Source organism: Magnolia sinica, chromosome 5, assembly GCF_029962835.1.
Source record: "Magnolia sinica isolate HGM2019 chromosome 5, MsV1, whole genome shotgun sequence".
NCBI classification, from domain to species: Eukaryota; Viridiplantae; Streptophyta; class Magnoliopsida; order Magnoliales; family Magnoliaceae; genus Magnolia; species Magnolia sinica.
In genome coordinates this window covers 104,627,897-104,643,615 of record NC_080577.1, presented here as the reverse complement: position 1 = coordinate 104,643,615, position 15,719 = coordinate 104,627,897, and the positions used below count along the sequence as shown (strand labels likewise).

At 43.3% G+C, this 15,719-nt stretch overlaps 1 protein-coding gene across 2 annotated transcripts; it reads right to left on the bottom strand.

Annotated features, from left to right (window-relative positions):
• Positions 1–535: 535 nt before the first annotated feature.
• On the bottom strand, positions 536–5,982 carry LOC131246531 (uncharacterized protein At5g64816). Of its 2 annotated transcripts, none has more exons than XM_058246749.1 (2): positions 5,832–5,982; positions 536–1,217 (listed from the first exon to the last, which is right to left on the bottom strand). In XM_058246749.1, exon 2 carries the CDS (start codon positions 1,167–1,169, stop codon positions 786–788), a length of 384 nt encoding a protein of 127 aa, XP_058102732.1. In that variant the 5' UTR covers positions 1,170–1,217; positions 5,832–5,982; the 3' UTR covers positions 536–785. The 2 variants fall into 2 exon arrangements, with proteins under 2 accessions (XP_058102732.1, XP_058102733.1); XM_058246750.1 differs by having other exon boundaries at positions 536–1,211; positions 5,832–5,958.
• Between the last annotated feature and the right edge of the window lie 9,737 nt (positions 5,983–15,719).

Below are 15,719 nucleotides of genomic sequence, written 5' to 3'. Positions count from 1 at the left end.
GCATGTGCTGAAATGAGGATGTCGAAATGGATAAGTGGCAAGACGAGGAAGGATAGAACAAGAGATGAGTGCATTCGAGGGAGTTTATGAGAAGCACCAAAAGATAATAAGACGAGGGAAAGTAGAATTAGATGGATTGGCCATGTGGAGAGGAGACCAAGAATTGCACATATTAGGAGTGAGTTGGTTCAAAGTAGAAGGCTCTGCAGGGGCAAGGGGAAGGCCCAAAAAGTACATAAGTGGAGGCAGTAAGAAAAGACTTAAGGACCAATGGTTTAACTGAGGATATGGTCCATGATAAAGTAGAATGGTGAACAGGACTCATGTAGCTGACCCCAATTACTTGGTATAAGGCTTAGATGATGATGGTGCTGCTGCTGATGAAAGCCCAACGATCTCTATTAGGTATCAAAGTTGTTGTATGTGCCAAACTATTCTGCCTCAGTCATTCACTTTTTAACACAACAAATAAGCATCACACAGTTACAGCATAGCGGGAAATGAAAACTCTACAATAGCAGGCACTGGAAAACTCTAGAATACAGCTCACCATCAGTTACCATGTCAACTAAGTGAAAGGAAAATTCAAAACTAGCCATTACAATGCTAACACACTAAGCAGATCAGCATCTCAAAAAAAGGCCCTCAGCAGTGCGACACATGCCAAGGACAAAAGCCATGTATACAATCAATTATTTAACCGATATGAGAACATAGAAAAGGAGAAATTCCAAACATGGCCAATCCGAATTCCCAAAAAAGGAAGATAAAAGAAGAATACTACACTAAGATGATGAATAAGAAGAAGAGAGTTTAAGGCATTCACTCTGGCACCTTCGAAGGCAAATATCATTCCAATTGGGTACTTGATGTTGGTTGACACAAACAGTTCGTGCACATGCGTCAGCACAGGCATCGAGCTCGGAAACGCCACATACAGTGATGCAAGTATCGGGAGTTGGGTCTTTCGAGAATGCACCGACCTTCTTCAGCATTCTCTTTGACGTACAGACCCTCTCACAGACAAATATATCATCTGTGTTCTTTTCCCGCCCACGGGCACTTTTAAGCCTCTGCTCTTCGGCACGCCTTCTCTTCACTCGAAAGGCTTGCCCGGCAAGGGCAGCTGGGATGGCAGCCCCAAGTAGGGACCACCATATATCAACCATTCTTCTGGCAGTGATCAAGCTATTCTCTTGGTACTTTCTCCTCTTTACCTTGCGAAGTGATGAACAAAAGGAAAGAAAAGATGTGAATCCCTGTTTCATTCATTTTCCTAAAAGAGCAGATTTGCAGTCCATTGACTTGAACCAGCCTGGATTCACTACCACTCATTGCTTTGCCTTAGCTGTATGGTAGGTGAATCTTGACCAGCCATAAGGCAGAGCTTACCATGGGTTTCCCACATTACCAAAGACACTATAATTGCGGCAATCCTAAAATGGTCTTTTTCCTAGGGGTGTGAATGGCTTGGTACTGGCTGGGCATAGCAGCACCCACACCCACCAATGGGTACTACACCCACACCTGTACTCTATATGACGCTGGTGTACCCATTAGGTTATCAGGTACCCATTCATGATTTGAGATTTAAAAGACGTGGACACTCCATCAAATTTTAGAAGATAAAATTTTATAACAGAAATTTTAAAAATATATGCGATTTTCTGTTCTAAGACATAAAATATAGCATGATAGCATGTTATTTCATATTGGTATGTGTTTTTTGGATGATTAAAGGTAAAAAGACATCCCAAGGTCCTATTTCAACAAACAAGTATCTATGAATTGGTGGTTAGGATTGTTCAACCAATTTGATTTTGGGACTGTTAATTAATGACTGTGATGTTTGCAATTTACTCGGTTTAATTTGAGATATTGTTTGCCACGTGTACAATTTTTTAGCACTTGCATATCAAGCTTCATACACAGCCTAGGTATCAAATAATCTCCCCACTCTTGGTTTGGTATGTAAATTCTAGATGGAGACTTTGATTTGGTATATAAATTCTACATGTCCTACAAGTTGGCACGTTTACCACATTTTGTTTTACATCTCAAATGGGCAGGTGGGCTACATGTCTATGTCAAGATAGTGGTAGGTTTAATCTAGATGGTCCGCTACTCTAATATATATATATATATATATATATATATATATATATATATATATATATATATATATATATATATATATATATATATATATCGCATGGGATATATCGGTTGTATCACGTAATGTATCGTTGTTGTTGGAAATATGGGGAAACATTAGAAAATTGGTTGAAATTTTCAATGAAACTTTAGTGATTGTAAAAAAAGACATCAATGTACGCTTCTAAATCAAAACATTACAAAAAAAAAAAAAACCAGGTGTGCATAATAGGTTTTCTTTGTATGTGGTACTAATCTATGCATTGTCTAACTGAATTGCTACAGGTGTATTCAAAGTTTATTTATATAATTTATAAATGTAAGAAGATGTGTGGAAACACAAGTAATACATTCAAAAGCAAAAGAAGAACCACCAAATCAGGTTACATACATGTTTGATTTTATGTTTGGACACAAAGATTGCAACCGACTCGCAAGAAATTGATTTTTTTTTTTTTTTTCAATTTTCCGCAACTCGGCCATCTCCTCCAAATCTCAAAATCAAAACTCCCAATCTATGATTTTTCGTGCGAAACATGAAAAATCATGGATTTGTAACAATTTGACGCTAATTTAACATGATTTACAAAAAAAAATGATCAAAGATCGAAAATGCTCACCGGATCGAATATGTGGGGTATAATATAACCTACTTCTTGTGTGTTTCATATCGCATAGGTGGGATACAAGATATATCGTGAGATACATTGGCCAATATCGTCGATAATTAAAACACTGTCTACCACATAAAAACTTTGATTCTCTAGAAGAGTGTGATGGTTCATAAATATGCATTCATCAATTGTACAACAATTGTACATGTACGTTATCTTTAACTTATAAGGCCGACCTTGGCTTGACTTGGTCCAACCCTGGCCCTGGCCCAACACTAGAGCCTAGGCAAGCCCTCTAAGGCAAGGGCTAGGGCCAAGCTAGAGCACGGGCTTAGGGCTCTAGGATTAGGCCAAGGCAAACCTCGCCCGGACCCTAGCCCGGCCCATTGCCGCCCCTAGCCACACACATACCCAGCCCATGTCGAGCTAAGCTCGGGTACCCATTGGGTGCACCCGGCCTATTGACACTGTACTTTTTCCCTTTGAATGGGAAAATTTATCATTTCTTTTTGCATTGTCTGTTTGAGGGTCGTAGAGAGGACAACTAATAGCCTGACAACTGCCTTGTTTTTTACATGGAGCTCGCCAAATACATTATCTGGATTCATGAACACAAATCCGTGTGTATGGAGTATGGTACAATTCTTCATCAATTGATGGACCAGGGTCAGCTTCTTCCTACATACCATCTATAAAACCTGTGGTATTATGCAATGCTCAGGCCCAAAGATTGTACAGCATTTAGTTTGTCCACATGGGGCCTATGGTTGACACAATCAGCCTCACAATAGATTGTGCATGTGAACAAAAAATTTTACATGATAAGAATCGCCGTGGATGTTCCCTGGACCAAGTCTCTGCCACATTAGGACTTTTATTTGTTACATGGTAACAGATGTTGTATCTACTTCTGCTTCTTTGTTGACCACCTTAGAAAGGTGTGGGATTTTTCCACCTGGGAGATTTCTTGACATGGACCACTCACAGTGTGGCCAAATATCAATGGTGTATCATTGAACAATGGATCACCCTGTGTCAAACCATACTTTAAAAAAAAAATCAACTTGGAAATTCAAACGAGCCTTTTCAAGTCTCGAAATTCACAACTTGAAATTTTAATATACATTAAAAAAATGTCAACCAATAAAAAATCAATATTAATTAGAAAAATGAGTAAATTCACAATAATTGACTAGAATGGGGAAAATATTATCATGAACAGGGGCGCAATGAGGATGTTCACGCGTTCATAGGATGAGCGTAGCTGAAACGGAGATGTTGAGATGGATGAGTGGCAAGATGAGAAAGTATAGAATTAGAAATGAATGCATTCAAGGGAACATGAGAGTAGCACCACTGGGTAATAAAATAAAATGAGGAGAAGTAGACTTAGATAGTTTGATCATGTACAACAAAAACCAAGGACTGTGCTGGTTAGAAGGAGTGAGTTGGTACAAGCTGAAAGCTCTAAAAAGTCAAGGGGAAGGCCCAAAAGGATATGGGTGAAGGTAGTAAAAAAAGACTTGATGGCCCATGGTCTAACTAATTACTAAAGGTATAGTCCTTGATAGAGTGGAATGGCAAAACAGGATTCATGTAGCCAACCCCAATTAATTGGCTTAGATGATGATGATGTTGATGCTCGGTGAGCCAAATATTACCAGCTACTTGGATTGGGGAACGATGAGCCCCACTTGTACGAACAAAGAACCCAAATAGCTCTATGGATTTTCTCAGCCCTTGTCATCATCATCAATTCATCATTACCACAACCATCACCACGACCACCATCAACAGATTAAAAAAAATAAAAATAAAAATAAAAGAAAATCCAGCCATAACCTTGTAGAAATTCCAGTGATTAATTTAAAGGGTTGTTTGGATGCCTGTAAAATCCTTAGTTGTAAGGGCTTACATGTAAACACTTTATAGTCAAGTGTTTGGATGGCAAAATTTGCATGTAAATTTTGCTCAGCAACACTTTACAGGTAAACTCACCTTTTTTTTTCAGGCAAAAAGCTATATTTCAGATTACAAGAATTGAAAATTTATTATAAATAGTAAAACACAATGGTCAATACAAACTCATGCTATATGAGGCCAACCATGATGCATGCAATACATCCAATCTACCCATCATGTGCGTCCCTTGATGTCCTCCTATGGCCCCGGAAAACAGCCTGTTGATCGTCAGACGGGCCATTGGGAAGGACACCAACCATTAAAAACCTTCTAGATTGAGTGTAGGCTCATTGTGATGGGTCAGGACATCCAATCCTTCCAATGTGTGCATACGTTGATGCTACCTTAGGGCCTCGAAAAAATCAAACCCTTTTATGTGATTTTGCATATTTTGGCAGGATTTACCACCCCAAGCTCTATGTAGTGTCAGTACCTACTATACACATTGTATACACTTTACAAGTTAGCCAAACACATAATCTCTAAACCTGTAAACACTATACCACTTAAAAGCCAAACAAAATAGCATGTAAATAGTTTACACTTGAAACTCTTTCTAGGTGTAAAGTGTTTACAACTAAAAAACTTTCCAGGCGTCTAAATGACCCCTAAAGCGTTTAACTGAGTAGGATTTTACCCGACCCCATACATTCACATAGTAGCAATGACTTGAATGAATTTTCAGAGTTGACTCAACTCGATGATTCCGCCGAGTCTCAATCGAATTTCTCATCGAGGCAACCCTTCATACTGTCTCATCAAATCGACTCAACCGAGTTGCGGTACAAACTGAAACCTAAGTAGTACTATACAATCTTTCTGCCCGAGTTGTACAATGCCTAACATGATCGATTAGGCACAGGAAAAGAGGAAATTTCAACAATTTATATCATCAGAGAAATCGATATCAGATTCCACAAACCCTAGATACAATTTCAGAGCAGGATGGATCAAAACCCTGAAATTCAAGACTCTAGGATTTTTACATGCAATGGTGTGAAAGGAGATCAGAGAATGTGGAAGTTAGGGTTTCATATGGTTGGAGCGAAAGGAATTCCAATGTAAAATAAGATGAGATAAGAGATCGAGGATTCCTCTCACCTGGAAACGGAGATGTTTCGCTTTCTTCGTTTGGAAGGAAAAGAAGAAGAAGAAGAAATGGAAGTACGAAGAGAAATGGGAGAAAGAAGGAGATGATGGTTAGGTTTGAAATTCGAGGGGTTTAGCGCTAACGTGAGCCGTGGGTTTAACGCCGGAACCGCGCTATGGTACCTCGCACGTGGGCTGACTTTCGCTGTGACAGTAACACGTGAGAGACTCTATTGGGCGAAAGATGGACGCAGATTACCCCAGCCCGTCTCCAGCAGGGAACGGGCAGGAGCTTTGAGTGGCCACCGTAATGTATGAGTCTTATCCACACCGTCCATCCATTTTTTAGTATTATTTTAGGGTATAAGCCCAAAAATGAAGCAGATCCAAGGATTAAGTGGACTACACATGGGGATTAAACTCTTACCATTGAAAACTTCTTTGGGGCTGTAGAAGTTTTGGATGGAGCTGATATTTGTGTTTTCTATTCATCCAGGTCTATGTAACTTTATGAATAGGTTGGATGAAAAATAAACATTACGATGGGCCCTATAAAAGTTTCAACGGTGAGAATCATTATCACCGCTGCTTCCTGCGGTGTGGTACACTTGAGCCTTATATATTACTCATTTTTGGACTTATCCCTTAAAATAATACGAAAAAAAATAATGGACGGTGTGGATGAGACCCATACATCAGAGTGGCCACTCAAAGCTCCTGCCTGTTCCCAGCTGGAGACGTGCGAGTACGACACAATGCGGATTTCCCGATGTTAGGTGGGTCTCACCGTGATGTTTGTGATAAATCCACACGTTCCATCCGTTTTGGGATCTCATTTTAGGATTTCAACCAAAAATGAAGTGTATCCAATAACTTAAGTGGGCTGTCTGAGAGGAAACAGTGTAGATTCAGTGACAACTGTTTGAAACATTTATATGGCCACAAAGTTTTAGAGCAGGCGACGTTTTTGGATTTTTCACTTCATCTGAGTGGGAATGACCTTATAAACGGTTTGGATGGCATATAAATGTCAAGGTAGATCTCAGGAAGATTTGAATGGTAGAAAACACTTTTCCCAGTTTTCCCTCTAGTCTTGCCCACTTGAGTTTTGGATCCACCTCTTATCATGTCCTAAAATGAGCTCCCACAATAGATGCACGGTGTTGATATCTCACAAACATTACTTAGGCCGTGTTTGGGCGCGTGAGTCACGGAGGATTACATAGGATGGAATTGCAACCATCTCCGTGCATTTACGATGCATAGGGTATTGTCAGCGGATTGTGGTGTAAAGATCTGTATCCCATGCGTTGCTGGGCCCTGTTTGGGTTTTATGGGATTGCAACCATCCCGTGGACTTCGAAAGAGCTTTTGCTTGGATACCCGATGGGATTAATTGCATGTAGGATGCGGACGCCTCTCCAACTTACTTTACCCACTGTGCGGCTGATATGTGGGACAAACAGTGAGATTTTGTTGGGATTTGTACTGCGGAATCACATGGATCTAGATCTAGGATAGCAATACAATGACACCAAGCACACACAAGAGAACACGGATTTAACGTGGAAAATTCTTACGGGAAAAAATCACGGCACAAAGTGACAGATCTCCACTATGAAAATAGAAATTACAAAGAGAGAGGACTTACCCGATTTGAACAATCTCGAATCTCACCCTTCCTATACCCTTTAATTTTCCTAGAACTCCTTTAGAAAGCCTTAGAATTATTTCTCATCCGTTAGAAAAGCCCTAGGAACACCTATTTATAGTTTAGGCAACTTCCCTTTCGCATCCTAGTTGCGAAAGGACCCATTCGCATCCCAGTTGTGAAAGGATTCAGATTTAAGACATATCGCAACAATCTCCACCATGTCTTCAATCTTCAACCGTGTAGCTTCTTGATCTCTTCTCTTATTTCTGCATCACATCATAGCTTCTCTTGCACACTCCGTCTTCCTTTTACACCATCGCCAAGCCCAGAGAAGTTTTAAAGACCTTGAACTTCTCTACAGGAACGATCTAGGAGAGCATATCCATTGGATCAGAATCCACATGCACAACCATCTTTGCTCCTGTCTTCTGAAAAGGAAAGACGTAGTTTTCTTACCATCTCACCGCTACCCAATATTGCTTGCCGGGGTACTCGCTCACAACACTGACAACCTTTGAAATAACCGGTCTAATCCAGACCATGGCATACATTGCCAACCGCATTCGAATAAGGCTTATGAGATATCCTGTTTTTTCTCATCTGTTTTGGGACATGTCCTAAGGAAAACTTGAGGAGGGACGCGTAGGGAATGCTCTCCAGCTTTACATGGTCCATCACCTCCTTGATCAATACCTACCCAATGTATTCTGCTTGAGATCACCAAAGCCTACTCCTCTTTCAGTCTCAATGCCGAGAACCATTTTTGCAACCCCCTATCCTTCATCCTGAATGTTCCACTTAACCGAGTCTTCAGTATATTGATTTCAGACATGTCATAATTGGCGATCTACATGTCATCAATTCCTGATTCACCATGAAGGAATTAAACCACTGCTAAGGCGACAGGTCGAACAACGACCTCCTGCAAAGTCTTTTCTCAGCCCCTTTAACTTCGAACTGCTCTGGTTGCTTCATGTAAATCTGCTCTTCACTTTCCCTTACAGAAGTGTAGACTCCACATCCATCCTTCCAACTCAAGATCACATTGGCCAACCAGCGCCAATGACGGATCTAATAGATACCTGCTATACCGTCGGCGCGAATATCTCTGAGAAGCCGATCCCTTCTCTCCGAGCAGAACCATTCGCTACCAACCTCGCCTTGTACCTATGTTGTATCCTCCTGAAGATCCACCTGCATCCAACCGCTCTCCGGCCTACTGGAAGCTCCACCCGCTCCCCAATGTCGGTCTGGTACAACGAATCCATCATATCCCCCATAGTCACCTTTCACTTCTCAGCACCAGGCTCACCTAGAGCCATCTGAATAGAAGATAAATCCCCTGAGATATTGGAGTCGTCCATGTACCTCGCCGATATCCTGCGATCATGCCGTGTGATTCTTCTCACAGGTGGCTGCTCCACCTGCTCTGTATCCTTGTCCGCGCGTCTCAGCCTTCCTGCCCTGCCTACTCATGTGGCCATGCCCAACATGCCACACATATGCTGTCACGCCCCAAACTCAAAAATCGGATTCACAGGGATCACGATCTCCGAGTCTGGTGCCGACAGCCTCCGTAGTACCCCATTTTCGGCTCCTAACGTCCATACGCCAGATTCCGATCCTGGAACCCCACAAGGAGAATTTATATATATATATATATATACACATTTAACTCGTAATAAACATAACCACAAGATTACCCAATTCACAAAGGCAACATCATCATCACATATCCACTAATATAATCATTTGAGTACAATGCTGAAAGGGAAATACATGAATCAAAAATTAAGCTCCAGAAGACCGCTACACGCTCCAAGCTCAACACTGCTGCAACCTAACATCACCAGCACACATCTATCGTGCATGAGCTTATAGAAAGCTTAGAGGGTGGTGTAAGTGTGTGCACAAGGTAAGTGTCAAGTATTCAACGCAATGACATAATCATACAATGTCGAAATGGGCGCAAGGTCATGAATCATACATTATCAGAGTAAGCGAAAATACTAACAAGTCCATGAGTCAAACAATATCAGAATACGCAATATGGATCAACTATACAAATGAGGAACAATATCAGAATAAGCGATATAGATCAACTATACAAATGAGGGGTCATAAAGAGTCAAATATCAGATGCTGAAATTAAACCATATAAATGCAGAAATACAGGTAACTCAAAATGTCATATGCCACGAATGTAATGCAATACGCGGTATGAATGGAATGACCATGCTGGGGTGTGAAGTCGGGATGGTAGTACATAGTATCGCAGGCTATGGGGTCCATCACAATGAACTTCTATCCAAACTAGTCTCATACCTAAATTGGATAGTCAGACCCAATGTGGTAAACTCCTGATCTCAGGTTAGTCGCGCACCCTAACCGAAATCCTGGCCATTGCGAAGGTATACGTAACAAATAGTTACGCATCACCAGCCCGAGTGGATAGTGAATGAATAAATGAATGAGTATGCAACTCCTGATCAATAAGTCCACATATCAGTACAGTTCCTCTTTGGGATCATCACCGGGGTTTATTACACTCCAAACCAGATTGCCACCCCATCGGCGCAACAAGGTGAGTGGAAGAGACCTCACTATCCGCCTGCCAATATCGGGCCCGGCTCGTCGATAGCGGACCCATTCATTGAGCTGGTCAGACTCAGCCTAGCATTGCCCCCTCCTCTCTGGCAGGTAAGGCTGCACCCTCTTCCAACCGACCACGATACAGTGGGAGACGCGGCCTAATGGTATACGACCCTCATGCGATCATGCATCCACTCGGTCTAGACATTGGAGCAACCTCTGGAACCAAGAGGGTTTAGGGACTTTCACCCAGGGATATCTATAACACCCCATGTAGAACAAATTTTCGGTGTCCCATCTGGTCATCCACGATATGTCTGTGGAGGCTACGACCCTAATGTCGCTAGGGCGTACAGTAATCATAATGCAAGATGCATGAGTCATACAATCCATTCATGTATCAATCTTGCGCATATCGTGCGCTCATGTGAGATAACCTCCGCCTATCAAGGAGTCTCATAACAACATACTCAATGACATATGCAAAGATCAACCACACCTCATAACAAACATGCAGATGATGCGTATGGGTAGGTATCATGATGCTATGCTGTCACATACTCATAATCGGTATCAATAACTGGCATCGACAATCGACCTCGACAATGTGAACATTTAACCAACATTGCTCCCGAGGAATGACGCTCATAGATCCTAACATCTAGTGGACACATGACCTCACACAAGGGCCAAATATACAACATCATGGGCCTCACTCAAGAGCTTAATACACATCACGACGGGCCTTTCACATGGGCATAACATACATCACAATGGGCTCCATCGCCTGACCCTCAAATACATCACAATGAGCCCTATCACATAGACCTCATATTCATCACATTAGGCTTAAAACACGAGTCGAATATACGTCGCAATGGCCCTCAACTACGAGTCGTATATACACCATATAGGTCTCGACAATCGGCCTCGACAATGTGGAGTCGGCCTCGATACTTGGCCTCGACAATCGGGATCGATCGATAATCAGAATCGGTAAATCGTCACGTCAATCGGAATCGGCAATCGGCTACAACAATCGGAATCGATCGATAATCAGAATTGACAAATCGGTCACTATAATCGGATCGATCGATAATCAGAGTTGGCAAATCGGTCACGACAATTAGATTGATCGATAATTAGAGTCGGTAAATCAGTCACGACAATCGGGATCGATCGATAATCAGAGTCGACAAATCAATCACGACAATCGGGATCGATCGATAATCGGAATCGGTAAATCGGTCACAACAATCGAATCGATCAATAATCAGAATCGGCAAATCGGTCACGACAATCGAATCGATCGATAATCAGAATCGGCAAATCGGTCACGACAATCGGATCAATCGATAATCAGAGTGGGCAAATCGGTCACGACAATCAGATCGATCGATAATCAGAGTCGGTAAATCAGTCACGACAATCGGGATCGATCGATAATTAGAGTCGGCAAATCAATCACGACAATCGGGATCGATCGATAATCGGAATCGACAAATCGTCACAACAATCGGATCAATCGATAATCAGAATCGGCAAATCGGTCACGATAATCAAATCGATCGATAATCAGAATCGGCAAATCGGTCACGACAATCGGATCGATCGATAATCAGAATCGGCAAATCGGTCACGACAATCGGAATCGGTCAATCAAATGGCCTAAGGGAAGGTCACAATGTGGACATTTTACCATCATCGCCATCAATGTGGACATTTAACCGACAATGCTCCCAAGGAGTGACCCACATAGGAATTCATACACAACGTAACGGGCCATACATATATCGCATTGGGCCTCAACCATGGGCCTCGAATACATCACAATGGGCCTCGCCCATGGGCCTCATATATAACACATCGGGCCTTGCCCATGGGCCTCGAATACACCATAATGGATCACAACCCATGGGCTTCAAATACATAATAGGTGGGCCCCACTCATGGGCCTAATATACATCACAGGTGGGCCCTCCACATGGGCCTCATACACATCAACTGGGCTGCATCAATGGACGACATAGATATACAATACATTCATCATGGCGAGCCGCACGAATAGACATTGTAGATGTGCAATACATGCATCAATGGTGGGCCTTAGACGGTGCGAATATAGAATACATACACCAAGGTGGGCCCCATCACATGGGCCTAATTTTTTATAACAGGTGGGCCCCATATACGCAGCGGATGGCCCCCACCAGATGGGCAATGCGGAATGAAACACATACATCATAGCAGGCCCACCGTCCCATGCTGGACAGTGTGGTGGATACATCACCAAGGTGGGCCCCATGTCCAGGGATGGCCGATGCGGATACATTAAATACATCAAGGTGTGGCTCACATGACACCACTGGACGGTGCATGAGAAACACGTACATCACAATGGTGTCCCACCGTCCCACATCTAGATGGATGGTGTGGGATCAAAGCATACATCATAGTAGCGCTCGCAGTCCAGATAAATGGATGGTGCCGATAGAATACATATAACAAGGTGGTCCACCGTCCTTCTAGACGTGTGGGCACAACACATACATCGTACTAGGGCCCCATGTGCTGGAGGTAGCGTTGGACCAGGTGGGTACCACAGCAACGCTGTCCAAATAATGGTGTGGATATCAAATAAATACATCAAAGTGGGGTCCCATCCCACACGTGCAGCATATGTGGGGTGGGCCCTACACGGCTGCTTCAAAGGGATGAAGGGTTTGGATATAACACAACCTCCTGATGGGCCACTTGCTGACGTCAATACAATGACCCACCCTTCCCAAACGGACAGACAGTTGGGATATACAACAGATGTATGAAGGTAGGGTCCCACCTCCACACGTGTCACACGTGTGGAGTGGATCCCACATCCAGGGATGGAGTATAAAACACATACATTTACTGCCCCACAACACATGCTGCGTCAGTACAGCAATCTGCTGCTGTGAGGGACCCACCGTCCTGCTGGACGGACGGTGTGGATCATCCCATCATCAAGGTGAGCCACACGTGTGGCATTGTTGGTCGGTGCAGAGGCCACAGCAAGGGCGCCCCAAGTCCAATGGACGGTGCGGATGAAACACATCCATCCAGGTGAGGCCCACGCTGCTGGCAGCATGTATAAGACACATATATCACGATGGGTCCCACGTAGGGGCCACCATTATATACATTATAATATAATATATATAATAATATTTTATTATATATATATTATATACCCCCTTTTTTTTAAGCTGGAGAGTACACCCCCACTGTCAGTTCACACTATCCTGATAGTCTACATCCAGCGTCTTTGGACGGTGTGGATGACACACATCACGGTGGTGGCCCACGCACCAGCGTCCAGATGGACAGTTGGGACAAATGTGCATGGGTGGGTCCCACGTGTGCAGCTGGATGGACAGATGGTGTGAATACTACACATCCATCAAGCAGGTCCCACCGTCCAGTCCTGCTGGACGGTGCAGATTTCACATCAAGGTGGGTCCCGTCCCTGCTAGACAGTCTGACCACAACACCCTCATCAGGTGGGGTCCACATGCGGTGGACAGATGGATGGCAGAGACATATCTAGTGGGTCCCACCGTCCCATGATGTTGGATGGTGAGGACACCACACCCCAGCAAGGTGAATCCAGCACCTCAGCAAGGTGCGTCTAGCATCCCTTGGATGACCTGGATTAATACATGTCAGGTGGGCCAAAAAATCAAAAAGAGGAGAGAGAGAGAGATAGAGAGAGAGAGAAACGGTTGGAGGAGGGGCCCCGCCACTATGGACCCCTTAATACAATGCATACATCATGATGGGTCCTACTACAAGTGGGACCTCAAATCACAAAATCAAATAATAGAATCACCCACCTTTGATTTCTTCTTCCTTCTTCCGCCAACACGATCTAGAGCACCAAGGAGACAATTTCAACGGTCAAGATGTTCTTTGGATGGTGAAGATGGGAGGTGGGAAGTGGGCCACACATGGCTTCTCATGGGGAGGCTTGGACAATTCTTGCTTGGAGAATGAGAGAGAGAAAAAGAGAGAGGGAATGAAAGAGAAGTGATGGGAGAGGGATGGGTGAAAGATGATGGGTGTACTTGTTGTAAGGGAAAGTTGACTTTGGAGAGGGGTAGTTGTACTTGGGGATGGTTGTAGTACTTGATTTGATTGATGGATTTGACGTTTCGTAGAGATTCTCTCGTAATTGTAACGCGCGGCGTTTTTCTCGAGCTGAACGTGGGTCCACATCTCCTGGCCCGAGCATCGCCTCGGCGCGAGGGACGCGGTATCGGAACCACGGCCACGGCGCGGTTGCACTGGTATAAGTATTGGGTCGAGCCGACTCAATGTACAGAATATGACTTAGGATCGCGCGCAAACGTCGATTATACGTTGTGGGTTGTCGAAATTCATCGGGAAGGATCGCGAGAATCGATGGAACAGTAGAGACTAGGATACGAGTCTTACACATGCAAAGGTGAAATCCACTCATCCACTGCAACTCCACCTTTTGAAGTGCTCCCGATCAACTTATAGATGTTACCGAGTCGTTGCGCTTTCATGATTACCTGTGCCCCCTTAGATACCTTAAGAGCACTATCAATACCTGTGTACTTGCATCCTTTTGCCTCAAGTACACCAAGAGAAATTAGATTCTGTTTCAAATCAGGAACGTGCCTAACATCAGTCAAGGTACACTCCACCCCATCAAACATCCTGATGCACACCGTACCAACAGCCACAACATTACAGGCAAAGCCATTGCCCATAAACACTTGTCCACCATCACACTCTCTATAGCTGGTGAACCATCTCTGATGAGGAGTCATGTGAAAAGATGCCCCTGTGTCTAGCATCCACTCATCATTACAATCATCGTATGGCCGTCTGAGCGAAGACATAGATAAAACATCACCATCACATCTACTTGATCTATCTGATGTGGCAGCATTGGCCTCCCTGTATGAAGCCTCAGAATCTTCTCTTCAATTTAGAATTTTCACAATCCTTTTTTACACGTCCTTCCTTCCCACAGTTCCAGCACTTTACCTTTCCTTTGCCCTTGCCCTTGAATTTAGACTTAGAGCCTGAAGAACATGTACCTTGTTCAGAATTCTTACCCCTTGTAAGCAGTGCCTCAGAAGATATCCCCATGTCGACGTTAAGTTTTCTCATAGCTTTCCTTTGAAGGGCCGAGATAATGGTGTCGACACTCAGAGTTTTATTCGTGCTGCACATAGCGTCCTTGAATGACAAATACGACGCCGGAAGAGAATTCAGTAACATACATGCTTGTTCTTCATCTTTCATCACTTCCTCCATATCCAATAATTTACAAACTAATTTATTAAAGTTGCTGATGTGAGCCTCCAGATCTCCACCCTCTGCCATCTTAAAGTTATACCACTGCCGTTTCAAATGTAGGCGATTTTCAAAGAATTTTTTCGCATAGACATCCTCTAACTTTGCCCATAACTTAGCCGCAGTTTTCTCCTTCGTGACATTGTAGAGAACCTCATTCCTGAGACATAAACGGATCGGTGATAAAGCTTTCTTATCAAGAGTATTCCAATTATCATCAGTCATAGTAGACTTTCGCTCCTCGAGAGCACCATCTTCGCCTTGCTTGATTAAGGAACTCATCATCTTGA

What these genes read in the sequence shown, in the direction of transcription:
- LOC131246531 (XM_058246749.1), bottom strand. Translation starts at nt 1,169, where the DNA reads ATGGTTGATATATGGTGGTCCCTACTTGGGGCTGCCATCCCAGCTGCC.